Consider the following 15,801-nt stretch of genomic DNA (forward strand, 5'->3'; position numbering starts at 1 on the left):
TGTGATTCAGTTTCCTTGACTGTACAAGACTGCAACGTCAAACGAACCTCTTGATACTAACCGAACAGTATCATGACGCTAGCTCCATATAGGCGAGATCTAGCCATATTCCATCCGACAAAAAACACTCATTGATGTTCTAGGAAGTAAAAATAAATAAATAAAAAATCAAAAAATGATAGCAGTCTTTATTGACAGTAAGTACTTATTCAGTAAAACATACAAAACTGCCGCATTAGTCTACTATTCTTTAAAGAATACTTCAATAATAAATATAGAAAGCTCTTTATGAACTTCTAATTTTAATAGAAAGATACTTAATAAATAAAACGATAAATATTACTCTATTGACACTGATCAGATCAACCGTGCTTAAATATGTGAATTGGTTTTTCAAACTAATCTATTAGTTACGAGGTACTTTTAAAGCTTTTACTTAGTAAATATTTAATGTAGGTTTTTGTAAAAACTGACAAACTGAGGCAGTGTTTGGGGTTCTCGGCAGTGTCTGTAGCTATTCATTGTTTTATATTTTTGGTTATTATTTTTGCTCTGCTATCCATAAAGCAGCTTTGAGATCCGAAATTAATGTCTGATCTTTAGGAATCGGATGCAGTGTGATGTACTCATATTAGACCCTGAGGTTGGGGTTGGTGTAACGGACATATTTCAGGAGGGCGTCGTTCTCCTCGCAGACGAAGGGCTTGCGGTGGTGGCAGGCCACGTCGTGCCAATGCACGCCGTCGTTGTAGAAGTTGTTAAGGATGGCCACGCAATGCTCGGCGGCGCCGCCCTGGATCAGCTCCTAAAAGAAACGCCATTAGTAAAGACTTGTTTACATTTTGTGAAGTAGCAAGTGTAGATCAGGTGATAAAAGCAGTTCATTTGTCTTTAGGGTGTTAAGTATTACGATCACAATGGTTTGAGCGATTTGCTACGCTGGATGTTTTCTGCGTGCTGCGAGGTCCGTTGGATCCATTCGAATTTACACAAAATATATGCGTCCAGGGTAAATTAGTGTTTTACCTGGGGGTAGGTGATGCTGGCAATATTATACATTAACAGTAAATGCAGAGAGGATAGCCAGCGGTATACTCTGCTGGTGGTCGTAATAGCCGTAACAGACGATCGAACGGTCCAGCGGACCGAGAGGGACGCAGCCATCTGTTAGAATGGGATATCCATACCACCATCTTACTCTAACAGACAGTTGTGTCCCTCTCGGTCCGCCGGACCGTTCGTTCGTCTGTTACGGCTTTAACGGCTGCATGCGCTCACTGCACGCCACCCTTATTTGTTGAAATTACTTTGATTCAATTTACGGCTTCCATACGCAATTTCATCTAAATATGAACATTCTATATTTTATCCTTTTTATTAGATTAATTTCAACAAACGCATTACATTGTCCAGCAATAAATGAGTAGATAAAATACTAATTTTGTATCACGCTTAAAAGTTCATTCTGTATATACGGCTAGTTAGTGGTATTAACACAGGGTCGGGTTCCGTGTTGCGTTAATTTGTTATAAGGTGAACAAAATAAATAAATAAACACTGTTATGTCCACAAATGACCAAAAGTGAAATAAAAACAGCTGCACAGTAAAACAAGTGAAACATGAACCACATGCATTTTATGAATTGTTTGTGAGAAGTTAGACGAAATAATAATGATATAATGTAGGCAACAATAGAATAGATTCGTAAAACGTTTATCATAATTCCTCTTCCCATAGTTATCGCGAAGGTTGCAGAGAATCTCGTGCATATTATGAATTATATGAAGTTATACGAAATCATATCAAATAATGTAACCGTAGAATATATTCATAAAAGTTTATTTACAATATTCTTCCCATGATTATCGTGAAGGTTGCAGGTAGTAAATCATGTAATATTTAGCCTTGGATGTCGTGAGTGAAGCTACAAAAAGCGGAAGCGGATGAACCGGGCCGGGAGTGGCGCGACCGCAGCGGATTACGTTATTGTTTATTCCGCGGCTCCGCGGGCTGCGCAGTCGCAACCGCCGCGGGGAAAGTGCCGCGCCGGCAGTAAGCGCACCGACGACGCACTCCGAATAACGATGAGGTCTTTTTGTAAAGCTTGGAGCTGCTTGTTTGTAGAAAGTGGAGCCTGGAGGCCTACATGCGGGTACGCCCTTCGGCGAATATTTCGCACGCCTATAAATATTCACGTCGCTTTCGTTTTCATTGCGTGACATCCGCGGGACACTATGAATGCATTATCGAGTGGGGCGGTGGGTGTTTTATGACACGCATTACTTAACTTCTCGGTTCAGTCTTGGCTCCGTTGCATCACAAGGAACATCGGATGTTGCAATGTCAATTTAGTTACGCCTTAATACCAATTAAATTACTCAAGTCACAGTAGTAGTCACCCAAAATGAGTAATGAGAAGGAATGGCAACACTTACTCTGTTGTCGGGTTGTGGTTTCCCGATGCCGCCACCTTCAGACCAGTCGTTTTGCTGGCGGTTGGTCGTGGGAGCCAGCTTCTGTAGTTCGGCGGTCCAGAACCATCCATTGACCTCGTTAGGGAGCAAGTCGGGTCGGTTGCAGCCTTTGAAATCGCACAAACGACCGGATGTCCAGATGTATTTCACCTAAAAACGAATAATATCAAGCAATGGCGATGAGTGTTCAAGAAAACGTTGTGTCCACAGCGTTCGTGACGAATTTCGTATTTACTGTTGACAATGTAGGCTGTGCTCTCTTCACAACCGGGCTGTTAACCTTTTGTTTAAGTTAAAGTTGGTACACCTTAAGTGTGTAGGTAGCTACGAGTATAATTATACTGCCTAAAGTGTCCGACTAACTGCAAGGACAAAGTATGATGAAATCCATGGGTCCTTATTATCTGTTATCACTATTGTTGTTTGTTGTATGCAATATCTAAATGAAGAGGGTACATAAGTAGGTACCTACGGTTCTTTGCTGTGTAACACCTAGGAAGTTCTGTATTTTATTACAACTATATAGGTACTCTTACAGACTTAGCAAGAAAGAACACAAATTTGATCTTTTGTCGATTAGAACAACTGACGTAAGTTAGATAGCTAAGTAAGTAGAGGGATCTACTACGCCTATACTCATTACCATAACAATAATATGGTGTCGACGGAGCAATGGCCAATTTGGCATCGGGACAATCGAATCATTTACTTAGCATAAATACCCGTATGTTACGTGAATGAATGAGTGGTAATTTAAAACGACAGGTCTTCTAACAATGGTAACGGAAAGTTGCATTCTTGACCTGTCTACAGATGGAGGACATTATTATCTTTGACAAAACATGTCAAGAATAATTGCTCATACATACATAATAAATTTGATTTAGCTTTATTTGATCTATTGCCATAGTTCTATATGGCCAATATACATTGGTCAATGTAGAACATGTAATACGATATAGGTACGAGTGGTAACCCGTGATCATCTTAAGGTGTTGATCATGATGAATCCATACCTATACGTGTGTAGCAACGTAATTTATACCATTTTACTAAGTTATATTAAATATCAAGTCTGAAATATTGTCATTTTAACATTGCCACCCATGCAGTTAACAGCAAGGAAACTTTCGTTATTTTTTATGACGTGAAAGTTATCACAGCGGCGTACCTACAGTAATCGTGCTACCTTCCACGAATATTTAAGTAGAGCGGGAGAGTTCGGTCCGGTACACGGTACCTATATAGGTATATGATACGTGGGTAGAACCACGCAATACGGCGGAATACGCATTGCTTACACATTGACAAAATTAAGCGCATTCCTCAGCAACAGCATACAGACTGACGTGTGTGACATGACGTTGCTCTTTCAACTCTTTCCAAACCACACAGCAACGCTGGCGTCGTTACAAAAAACAAAATGGTTTTTGAAAATTGTGACTTCGTTCTAATGAGTCACTTTCTATTTCTTTATCGCTTAAGTGGCTTTGAATGTCATTTGAAGCGGTTGGCCACGGTGAGGTTTGTCCTATACAAAGTGCCACGCGTGAACGTTTTGCTAATTCTCTGAGCTGGCAAGTAGCGCCATAGGTGACCACGCAGGTCAAGGATGAGTGTAAGGAAAATTTTGTAAAGATAATTGTGAAAGAAGCTTAAACAAGGAATTCTGTAATGAAGCAGCTTTCCAAGTGTGTAATGGTTGGAGCAGCTTACCTTGTCCTGTACTATGCGCGCCTTGACCCACTCGTTCTCGTTGCTGGTCTCCAGGGAGACGAGGTCCATGCAGCGCTGGCGGCAGTAGTTGCGCGCGCTCAGCCAGTCCTCCTCCACGCCGCGCAGCGCGGGCTCCCGCCACGAGAAAAAGTACCCTTTGTCTGTGGACACGCGCAAATTACGAGTATTGTCGTTAAAAATTTACAACTAAATAATACTCAACTTCCTTCGAGTATGATTGAAAATTATTCATATTAATTTTATTAAAGTAAAAAGTATTCAAACCAACATATTTTTCACTTCTCATGCTCGTCAAGTTCGTGTTTATGCTGGATCTAGGCGACATGATGATGATGATGATGATGAATGACAGTGTAGTAACGCTTGCATCTTAGTTTTATTCAGTTAGAATGTAAGATTGTGAATATAGTAGGTACTCCAGCTCCTACTAGTAGTTACCTAATGAATCGCACTTGCTAGGTAGGTATTAGACCTAGGTATAACAACATCCACAGTTTTAATTGTTTGTGTAAGTTAGTATCAGCGTGGGAAGTGTTACGGGAAAAGGAATACATACTAGAAAACTCGCTGCTTTCGATATTGTAAAAGAAAGATGAAAAGCATTCTCGATATGCCTATTGTCTATCAACCTAATTGCGAGAGTTTGAAATTGTAATGTTAGGCAAGTATTTATCTATCACTTTCAAATGTTTCCTTCAACGAACATATATATAAGAATATACATACTCATATCTCAGGGATAAAAGATATTATTATGTAGGTACACTTGTATAAAAAAGCATTTACAATTGTTTAAAATGTATTCCGACCAACGTCAACGTATACCTACATTATTTATTATCTTCGCTTCTAAGAAGGGAATTGTTTGCACGGGCTGCCCTTATCGGAAGAATTTCGGGCATTTCCTTCGAGAGACTAAAAATATAGGCTATCACAAAAACTTTAAGCTCATTTCCTGTCTCCGATATCTCTTTAAAATAAGTATCTTGTCTTCACATAATCGCATTCATATATTAAGTTGGTAAGTATTTATGAGTATTTCCCCTACCTATATGTATAAGTATAGCATATCTTTTGTATAATTAATATACTACATTTATACATATATATTTATTTTATACGTATTTACGTCCTATGCTTAAAAAACCGTTGACTATTTGAACAACACTACTTCTGTAAAATGACGTGTGAAGACTCTACCTACTTCTCTTTACCTTAGATACGGTGCAAAAAGACAGTTATGTATGATGAAAACAAATCACATGCAGTCTAAGAGCCCGTTCCCACATGTCGGGGACTAAGAAAAGAAAAACCTATACGGTACTTCCAGCTGTCATAGAAACTTGAAATTGGGTATGAATGTAGCTCTTAGAAGGTAGCATAACCATTAAGAAAAGTCTGCTAATCTTCGAGTCTCACTTGCCCGGTTTTTTCTTTTACCTCCTTTACTGCAAAAGGGTTAAGTAGATACTTAATAACAGCAGGGCTACTACGAAACTCGAAACTCGAAGTTCGTGTCGTGCGCTCCCTTTTACGGTACGATACGAACTTCGAGTTTCGAGTTTCGTAGTAGCCCTGCAGGCTGGCTTACTGACAGTAAACGCATAGCCTAAATGCTGTTTTGCAATACTGAGTCAAACCCACTGTCATTTAGCAATACAATGTCAACTGTAAAAATCCTTTTGTAAGGGTTGATAATGCATTGCAGAATTAATCGGGGTTAACACACTATTGCTTACGAATAACAGCATCCGTAAACCACTGGAGCGAGCGACTTGAAATTTGGCTTGATATTATATTCCTTGAGGCTCATAAAGGTGTAAAAAAAGGGATTTTTAGAAATTTCCACGGGTTTATGAAATAGGTAAAGGTAAATCCCTTTACCTTTACATTTTCACTGTAAAATGGCCGTACAACCGTAACTGTGTTTATTTTATCAAACTTAATTTTTTTTTGTATTTGAATGATTTTTTTATGCTAACTGACTCATACAATGCACAGTCTAAATCAATGGAACTAACGAAGAACTGAAATTTGGTAGAATAAGTCTTTAAGGGGCATAGACGCGAAAAAGAAGGGATTTTTAGGATCTCCCGCGGGAAAGGGATAAAAGGTTTTTTAATACTATCTGACTAGCTGATAAATGTTAATGAGACTTGATATTTGGCACATATATTCCTTGAGGATCATAGAGCTGCATTAAGAATGAATTTTTCGAAATTCTTTAGGGATAGGGACTAAAACGGATTTACGCTTGTCTTTTATTCTGCCCTCCTAAGCCGAAAGGCGCTATGTCAAAAAAAAACGCTTTTCTGTCATTTACACCATGTGATGCAGAATGTTTTAAGCTACACATATAATTAATAACTCAAAAGTGTTTTTTCTTTGAGATAGCGCCTTTTGGCTAAGGAGGGCAGAATTAGTCTTTTGCTTGTTTTGTCACCCTTGAACGCCAAAATCTCATAAGTTGTCACCTAGAAGCTGTGTCGACACCATGTCAAACGCAAACTTGAACTTTGTGCATAAGTTCATAGGTCGCTATTGCACTGTGAAGTTCCTACGACTGCTCAGGTCGTCAGGTCGGGTGACGTTCAAGGCTCGACAGTTCAATAGTTTAATACCTAGACGGCAAAGGCTTTTTCAAAAGCTGAAATACTCATGTTGACGATTTAAATAAAAAAGCACGGGATTTCGATGGTTTTTACTCTTTTAACTATAATATGAAGGAAATCAAAGGGAATAATGTTGGCGCAACCAATCTCACAGAGCAAATGACTAGATGTAAGTAATCTGTCAAAAAATTGTCTGGTCTGGGCCTCCTTGGGGCTTTGTCCCGACCAGTCGCCAACATATAGTTTAGTGGGTACGTTAGTTCTTGTCGCGCACACAGTAGGTTTATAGGTATATCCCTTTCTTTGCGTGGACGTAGGGACCCGGGAATAGATACTTTACGTCCACGATAAACGCAAAAAAATATGCAAGAGGTTAAAGAGGCCTAAGCCAGGGAATTATGGGAAATTAAAAAAAAACTTACTGTCAGCATATCTTTCATGGATGACACGCTGCACGCACTGTGACGGCACCGGCGGCTCTAGGATGCGGCCATTGGGAAACTGCGCGTGCGCCGCCGCTACCAGCACCACCACTAACACCGTCAATTGTTGCATTGTCTGGAAGAAGCATTCCGGTTAGGATCTAGAGTAAAAACAGTCTGCTAACCTATCGTCAGTCTAAAGAAACTTTAAACTGAACTTATGGTAGTACTTAGTTATTTACTTATAGTCGTTGGCCTCTATGAAGTAAATCCTGACATAAGTATAGCACAATTTGGAAGGTCTTATGGTCCTTGTTATGAAATTTGTGATTATTGACAATATGAACCATAAAAAAAATGCATTGCTTACTTGTTGTGTGCGACAGAATACTAAGTAAGTATAGTACTTACCTATTTATTCCAATCGTTCGCATTGTTTAAATCTAAGGTTAAATTCAGAAACTTCATAGTTGTGTAATGTGTCAGGACTTATTTTATAACGGCCGTTGAATATACTTTCTTAACTAATTTCAGTTTTTATTTTATTTAGCATTACTAATATTAAACGAATATTTATATGTCTACTAAACATTAAGGCAGGCAGATTCAGGTTCGCCTTTAGCAGCGATTTAGATTAGCAGGCGTTGATATATATTAGATATTTTATTGTTAGTAATTGTCGTAGTAGCTTTTTAAACTTCATTTATACATTTTTTTAAAGGAGCCGTCAGAGATCACAGAACGCAGCATTTGCCAAAGTATAATTTATTATACACGGAATCCTGCCTACTAGCTTACAGCTAAGCACCGGCCTAGTGATCATAGTGCCCCGGCAAACGCAAAACGAGTTTGAAACTTAACGTTTTCGAGTATAATAGGTGGTAGACTGCGGGTAGAGATAGGATAGTGGCATAAATTATGCGTATACCTAAATATACTAATGTATACAAAATAACTAGTTTTACAGGTAGCATAAGCAAGCATTAACATATAATTTTATAAAAAAAACGGTGGTGTCTGGTATAAGATCCTTTTACGAGATATCATAATGTAGGTACGTCGGCGACACGACTGATGAAGATTCAGAAGGGGCTGCAAGGGACGCGCTACCGGAGCCGTGTTAACTTTCTTTGAAAATATGCTGGTTGGTCTGCCTGAGCCGCCGGGACTGAGACCGGTCCCGGGGCGTTTAGAAAGCGACCTTGCCCTGGAGAGGTTCATTCCACCCACGACCTTCGGGGTCAGTAAGATTGATCTCGCTTAATTGTATAAAATTTTAATGAAGTTAGTTTTAACTCGCATCTCAAGTTCATAAAAAACCTTCGCAGCAATATTATGTAACGGCACAGCTGTTAGATAAATACCAGAAAGAATTAATAATAGGTAAATAACTTAGTGGTCAGTGGTCATCAACGCTGTCTCATTTTTCATGGTTTTTATAGATCCGGTATATTTTTGTTTGATGGTACTAAAAGACATGTTGTTTTGGAAACGTAGCATATTTTATGGATCCACAAAAAATACAACCAGTCAAGCTTTTTAACTAACTTTAAATTTAAATTTAAATTAACCATAAAAAATATGGATTAAAATCTTTTCTTTTTAAAATTACTTTAAAAGTGATCTATTAATGAAAAAATAAATAAAGCTTTACAATATAATAAAATATCTTATTCCTAGTTACGTTCCTTGATAAATATTTTAAATTAAATCCTTGTAAGTATGGTCCGGTACCGGTAAAGAAATGAAATGATCGACAACGTCAGTGTTATGATGTGTGAGAGTACTCACCACGTCGTGAGGTGCGTCTGCTTCGTGAATCCGTCACAAACTGATGTGAGAGTGCGACGCGGACGTTTTATATGGTGGAAATATGCGCGCGCACCCGCCGGCGCTTGCGCATCCTCGCAAACAATCGATGAAAACTTTTGGGAAAACACTGCAAGTATTTTCCTCACGGAAGATTGCCTCAGTTTTAATTTTTAATGTATCCAGTATATAAAAGCAAAGTTTAATCAAATTATCATACTTAATTATTATCTCATTTGGAATCTTGACAGGCGTAAACTTGCATCCGCAAATAGATAGATATTTTTTCTTGAAATACATAATAAGTAATGATATTTACCTATCAGCGTTTGGTCATTGATGGCCGTCAATATTTTTCCTCAAAAAGCAAAACCTTGATAATTCCAATTTGATAGGCATTTAAATACTAGTAGTTAACTGGCAATTATCCGAATCTTGATAAAATATTTAGGTATTTACTGCTTTCAAAATTATTCTAAGTTAAATTTCTGCATTGCAAACTTAGTTAAGTAACACAATTAAGACTATTTTTATCATTAGTTTAGTTTATATATAGTTTTAGTTTTGGATGTTAGATAGTTTTTGGTAATAAAATATTTTTAATAAAAGTTTTTTTTGCTGACTGTACGTTTTGTCGACTTTACTTGCATTGTCACCCAAACTACATTTGCATACCAAATTTCAAATTGATGCCATTCATAAACCGTTGAAGAGTTCCGTCCTGCGGAGACGATCTTCGCCGGCCTACCAGGATGTCACTACCAGATTACTGTATTGTCACGCAATTTACATAAGTATGGCAAAGTTCAAGTCAATCCGATTACTGGAAGTTGGTCGAATTTAACTTGCAAGATTTGACTATGTACAGACAGACAGACAACGGGGCAGGTGAAACTAAATAAAAGCTTGTAATAATAAATGTTGAAAATAGCCTGAATGGCTTCGAGAAAAGTATGGTACGGCCGTGCCTTGCCGTGCCTTTGTTTTTGTTTTACTCGACTTGGATTTACAATGTGGTTAGGTTATTAGCATAGTATGTATGTACATAGTTATAAAGTTTATCGAAAAATTGCATTCTAATCTGACCACAAAATAATCTTTTTTGGCTTAGGTGAGTATTTACTTGCCAGATGTTATCGAATTCTTTAATTTTACAATGGAGTCGGTATATAGATAGATATAAGTAAATAGGTAGTAGGTGCAAATTACATGGCAAGGTACCTTTATTACGTTAGCTTTATTTTTTATTCCGTTCTGTATTTATACCTACTTTGAAGTAAAAATTTATGTCAATTTCGCTAAGTGTGACTGTCTAAAAATATTCTCGAATATTCTGTGGCAGGTGTTGTCAGGGCAATCACGCATTTACGTGGTAGCGTTGCAAACGAGGCGGGCCGTCGGCGCGGGCGCAGCGCGTGGCTTTCCATGCGGCGGCGACGCCGGCGGCGTCACGTGAGACCCGACCTCGCTGGATTTTCGGGCATATACAATGTTAGATTTACCGTAGATAACAAGGGTGAAAATGTAGTAAGTATAGTTCCTGTCGTTGATGGGAAAAAATATCGGTAAATGTTTTATCATTGTACTCGCAATGTTCGACTGCTTGCTGTTATGCTATGGAATGTATAATCGTTACAATTATAGGATTAAGGATGAACTTTTTTTCAATAAAATTGTAATCGCTCGTATAGGGTCACCGACATAGCCAAGCGAATCAGCTCGTCGAAGTGGCAATGGGCGGGCCATATAGCACGGAGAACGGATGGCCGTTGAGGCCGAAAGGTTCTCGAGTGAAGGCCGCGGATCGGCAAGCGCAGCGTAGGACGTCCACCAACAAGATGGACGGATGACCTGGTTAAAGCCGCAGGTTCACGGTGGATGCAGGCCGCTGCCAACCGAAGCAACTGGAGGTCTGTGGGAGAGGCCTATGTCCAACAGTGGACGTCCTACGGCTGAGATGATGATGATGATGATGACAATCATCCTTCTGTATTGTTTTGTCGAGTTGTAATACAAGCACGATGAGAATGCCCAATCGTGTGCTACGTCAGATATGCTTTTTAACGTATTCTGCTTATGGTTAGCATGGCACAAAACAACGGTTCCGTGTGCGGCGCGGGCGCAGACGGAAAGGCATCCTTCGGCCGCCGAAGTGACTCAGGCGCAGGCGCGCGGCGAGAGCTCTCTCTGCCCACGCCCCCCCTGACCACATCGCGGTATTGTGATACTGACGCGTCAACTGCTTACATTATCAGACGTAATGTTCAGGTATTGCTGCCTAAATAACTGTTTAAATCTAATTTAAATTTAATAAGCTGAACCAAATTTAAATATGCAATTGAAACCAGAACGGTTGAAATGTCATGCCTATATTCGTAGCGTAGAAAATTATATATACTTATTATTGATTATTGTGCTTGAATGTGCTTGGAGGAATCTGCAACGCCTTAGGCAGAAACGTTATCCTGAATCAGCTGAAAAGTTGGCACTCCCTTGTTTGGAGTTCCGTAACCATAATGGTAAAAGCGAAACCATTATAGTTTCGTCATGTCCGTCCTTCTGTCCGAAAGCCAAGATCTACGATTCAGTCTACAATTTCGGGCTTTTAACAGTCTCGTTCGTAATTCCTTAATGTTTACAATACTGTATACATGTAAGACAAGACGTTAATACTGTTGTCGTTTTTTGCACGGGTTTCACGTACGCGAATAATATTTCGAAATTTACGGTGAAGAAAAATATTGTGAGAAAACCTGCACAAACCTGCGAAGCAATTCAATTGTGTGTATGAAGTACCCAATCCGCAATGGGCCTGCGTGAGAACTACGGCCCAAGCCCTCTCATTCTGAGAGGAGGCCTGTGCCCAGCAGTGGGAGGTATATAGGCCGGGATGAGTGTTTTCTGCACACTTAATATCTATAGGAGAGTCGATCGGATTTAAAAGAATAGTGTGTTAATAACGTTATACAAACACCAAAAAAGTGCTCTGTCTAGTGGCCACTTTGTTAGAGGTAGAGCTCTTACATAATCCAATTAATTATAACGATAAATAAAGGAGTCGATCGTAGAACAAATATTTACCAGCGTTTAAATAACGACAGAGTCAATATGTGCTAAACATCCAATTCATATCCTTGCTATTACGAAGGTGAATATTAATTTAAATGTCGAATTAATGGAACCGATTTGCATTTCAGGAAGTTTTTTGTTTTCCCGTATGTTAGTGGAGATACTCAGATTACAATATAGGAGGGAATGCTCTCCGATGCAGCTTTAGAGACACAGATGATCTCGAATTTCGTAAAATCATTTACTTAGTATTAAGTGGGTGGAATTGTTTAGGTACCGTTCGTGTGTCACCTAAACACACGTGTTTGTTTTATAATGATTAGTGGTTTTCTCAATTAACGCAGTACACATAGTGTATTAGCATAAGTTGGATTACAAATATTAGATTGCATAGTTTTTTCGTGAATCCGAAGCCTGTAAAAAACAACCGAGTCATGGAAACGTATTACTTTAAAAATCTAACCCAATAATCATGGACATGTATTGTCAAGTATAAAATATTAGGTACGTGTGCCAATACCGCTTTTGTCTCAAATCTACGTAAAAGCAGCGTTGGTAGAGGTTAGTCACAGGCTACTTTATTCCACATGTATTAACTTTGTACAAAAAAAATATATTTTGTAGATTAAGTACCTATTAATTTGCAAAAGACTTAAAACTACCGAAGTATCTTTTAACACTGATGGAGGATTCTATCTAATGGGCAATCAATACTATAAGAAAGCAAGTTATTAACAAAAGCAAAACTTAGAGGATAACGGGCGAATATTTTGATAAAGTATAAAAAAAATCTCCAAAATCACGATTCAGGTCCGTCCGTCCGTCTGAAGCTTTTGTCAAGTGTGGAATTAAAAACGCTAGAGCTTTTTTGCAAATGATAGCGGGCATGGCAAATTTCACGTAAAAAGTGACGATGGTGACCGTTGAGGCCGTAAGATTCCAGGGTAGCTACCTCGCAACGCAAAGTGAAGTTTTAGTAGGCTAGTGGACGGACGATCTGGTGACTGGTCTGATAAAGAGCGGGGGAAGCCATCGGCTGTTTGAAACACAAAGTTGATCGACATAGAGATCCTTGGGGAAGGTCTAAGTACGTGGTCTAAGTCCAGCAGTGGATGTCTTCCGGCTAATATGAGAATGATGGTGAAATCTGTGATACCTACTAAGCAAGAAGAGGGCGGTCTTCACTCGCGACTTCTGCTAGCATTAAAGCAACGCGCCGCAAGCGAAAACCTGTCCAGGTCCTATTTACACGCAAGTATATCTACGTACGTATCTTTATACGTGGGTCCATATTGACTCACATAACATTTTTATTCCTATTAAGTACCTAATGTTTTACTATCGATTTGTGTTCATAATAATCACTCTTCATATTTTTTTATTAATAAGAAAATATTTGAAATCATAATATTGTTTTTCATAACGGTTACGAGTTCAAAATAAGATTTACTTATATCGTTAATTATTTATATTATAGGTAAGTATTAGTTAAAAATATGTGCGGTCTCAGTTCTACCTTCGCTCGTCATTGTAGGTACCAAACGGATTCCTTCCTTAAATAGGTTCTAACCATTTCACACCATCACCTTCATATGTGATTCAATAATTCGGATAAATAAGTATGATTAAGAAATATATATGAAAACAAATATTGAGTAATAAAAGAAATTTATGAATTGGCCTTATGAATTAGAATGATTAGGAGTTTCGTTCGTTAGTATAAGAAAATACATAGATGAATAGGACTTAAAAAGATATGTGAAAAAATGCGCACCTAAGTAAGTAACTAACTATATCGACTACTTCATTTAATGATTTTAGGATTTCGAGAATTTTTAGTTTACTTTGGTTTATCAAATTTTGGTAGCCTAAGTAAATCTAGGTTTCCCAGAAAGTGTGATGAAGGCGTGGGCTGGGCGTATGGGCGTGCATGGCTCATTTTAAGGTTAACGGTGTTCCATCCACTCCATACCTACCGCGGCAAACGATTGAAGGACTAATCGAGTTTAACCAAAATGTCAACACCTGCGTACTTTCTCTTCCAGACTTTAACAATTTCACTTTAGATTGCTTCATTTACTAGTAGGGTCAAAACTGTCTGGTCAAATAGAAAATCGGCGCGATGCTTACATATCGGCCACGTGGAACGGGAAAAAGATTCATCCCCACTTTAGGACTGCGTACTTATTGGTAATCTAAAATTTCTACGTAAACCTAAAAATAAAAAAAACCTAGTAGTAAATAAAAATACCTAGTAAGTACATCTATAAACTTTAGTCACTAATATTAGTCATAACATTTAGGGGCTGTTTCACCACCCATTAATTAGTCTTAACTGACAGTTAAATGTGATGCCGTCTCTATTTGTTTTGTTCGAATAGACGGAGACGGCATTGCATCACATTTATCCGTCAGTTAAGACTAATCAATGGGTGGTGAAACAGCCCCTTAGTATCTTATTATACTTGTGATATAGGCCGGGAAGCCCTGAACTTATCTTTGAACCTTACAAACATTTTCAATAATGGGTGACTTCGTAGTACCTACACCTACTTAACTACTGTCATACGCATGCAAAAAAAGTGCAACAAGTCGTCGATTTGCCGAGAGGGCCAATTTCTTAAATCAATATACCACTCGATAGTGGGAATAATTAGTGAATTTCAATAAATTGAAGCTGTGGACCATTTGCTATTTAGTAGTATTTCCTAATTTTCACCCTTATTTCGAGCTTTTATCAGCTTCAGCTTTCAGCCTGCATAAAACTAGAAGTCAAAATTTACCCACTTCAAACATGACTTCGTGGATAGATTGATTTGGCATAGGTACTTGTGTAAGTCTGGTGACTATACAATAATCCGATAGTGCAGTTCTGGTCACCTGCCATGATCGTCTCCGCAGAGCGGAACTCTTCGATGGTTTATGGCATCGAGTTGAAATTAAAGTACGGAAAGTTATTTATTTTGGATTACTTACAGTCAGCGGCGAAAGAGCTTGAATATTTTTTTATTTATTTAACAAAAACTTAAATGGTATTTTATAAACAATTACTTAACACGCCCACCCGTTCGCAACCTTACGATAAAAATGAAAAAATAAATCATTTATTGCCGCAACATAATTACCACATAATTACATAGATACTTAGTTGAGTTGAGTATCAATCAAATTCGGTACAAGATCAAAAAATAGTAAAAAAATTACTTAAAATAACAAGTAACAAACGAAAGTAATTACAAATAAAAAACAAGCATATAGTCTGATTATATCAATGTTTCGTTACGTTTCGAGACCAAATCAGGGACGTCTTGAAAAAAGGCCAGGTCAAGAGTACCCTAAACCGAAGAGCATGTATGAAGGGAATAATGAGAGTGGACGAAGCAAAACAAGTATGTAAGGATCGTAGCAAGAGGAAAGAAGTGGTCTCTGCCTACCCCTACGGGAAAGAGGCGTGATTATATGTATGTATGTATATCAATGTTGAAAGTGTGATAAGTGTGTGGGTATGTGTGTGAGCGTGTGCGTGCGTGCGTGTGTCGTGTTTGCGTGTTGTGTTTGTGAGAGATGTGAGACCTTGTGAGTACATTAGTGATAGTTGAGCTTATGCAACAAATGTGTGTTCATGGAACTCCTTCACCTCCACTCTGTAAGAACACACAAATCACACAAACCCAACT

At 38.5% G+C, this 15,801-nt stretch overlaps 1 protein-coding gene across 2 annotated transcripts; it reads right to left on the minus strand.

Moving 5' to 3' along the window:
- Nucleotides 1-173: 173 nt before the first annotated feature.
- Nucleotides 174-15,121, minus strand: LOC141429855 (uncharacterized). 2 transcript variants are annotated; one of them, XM_074090426.1, is made up of 5 exons: nt 15,101-15,121; nt 7,247-7,382; nt 4,192-4,352; nt 2,437-2,625; nt 174-805 (listed from the first exon to the last, which is right to left on the minus strand). In XM_074090426.1, exons 2-5 carry the CDS (start codon nt 7,377-7,379, stop codon nt 632-634), a joined length of 657 nt encoding a protein of 218 aa, XP_073946527.1. In that variant the 5' UTR covers nt 7,380-7,382; nt 15,101-15,121; the 3' UTR covers nt 174-631. The 2 variants fall into 2 exon arrangements, with proteins under 2 accessions (XP_073946527.1, XP_073946519.1); XM_074090418.1 differs by lacking the exon at nt 15,101-15,121 and adding an exon at nt 9,038-9,138.
- Between the last annotated feature and the right edge of the window lie 680 nt (nt 15,122-15,801).

This window comes from Choristoneura fumiferana, chromosome Z (assembly GCF_025370935.1).
Source record: "Choristoneura fumiferana chromosome Z, NRCan_CFum_1, whole genome shotgun sequence".
Lineage (NCBI taxonomy): Eukaryota > Metazoa > Arthropoda > Insecta > Lepidoptera > Tortricidae > Choristoneura > Choristoneura fumiferana.

Bases quoted from the DNA above. Each gene is read 5' to 3' on its own strand.
- LOC141429855 (XM_074090426.1), bottom strand. From the start codon at position 7,379: ATGCAACAATTGACGGTGTTAGTGGTGGTGCTGGTAGCGGCGGCGCAC. The intron at 4,353-7,246 runs GTAAGTTTTTTT...GCGTGTCCACAG, and splicing joins CCATGAAAGATATGCTGACA to ACAAAGGGTACTTTTTCTCG. The intron at 806-2,436 runs GTAAGTGTTGCC...CGTTTCTTTTAG, and splicing joins AACCACAACCCGACAACAGA to GAGCTGATCCAGGGCGGCGC.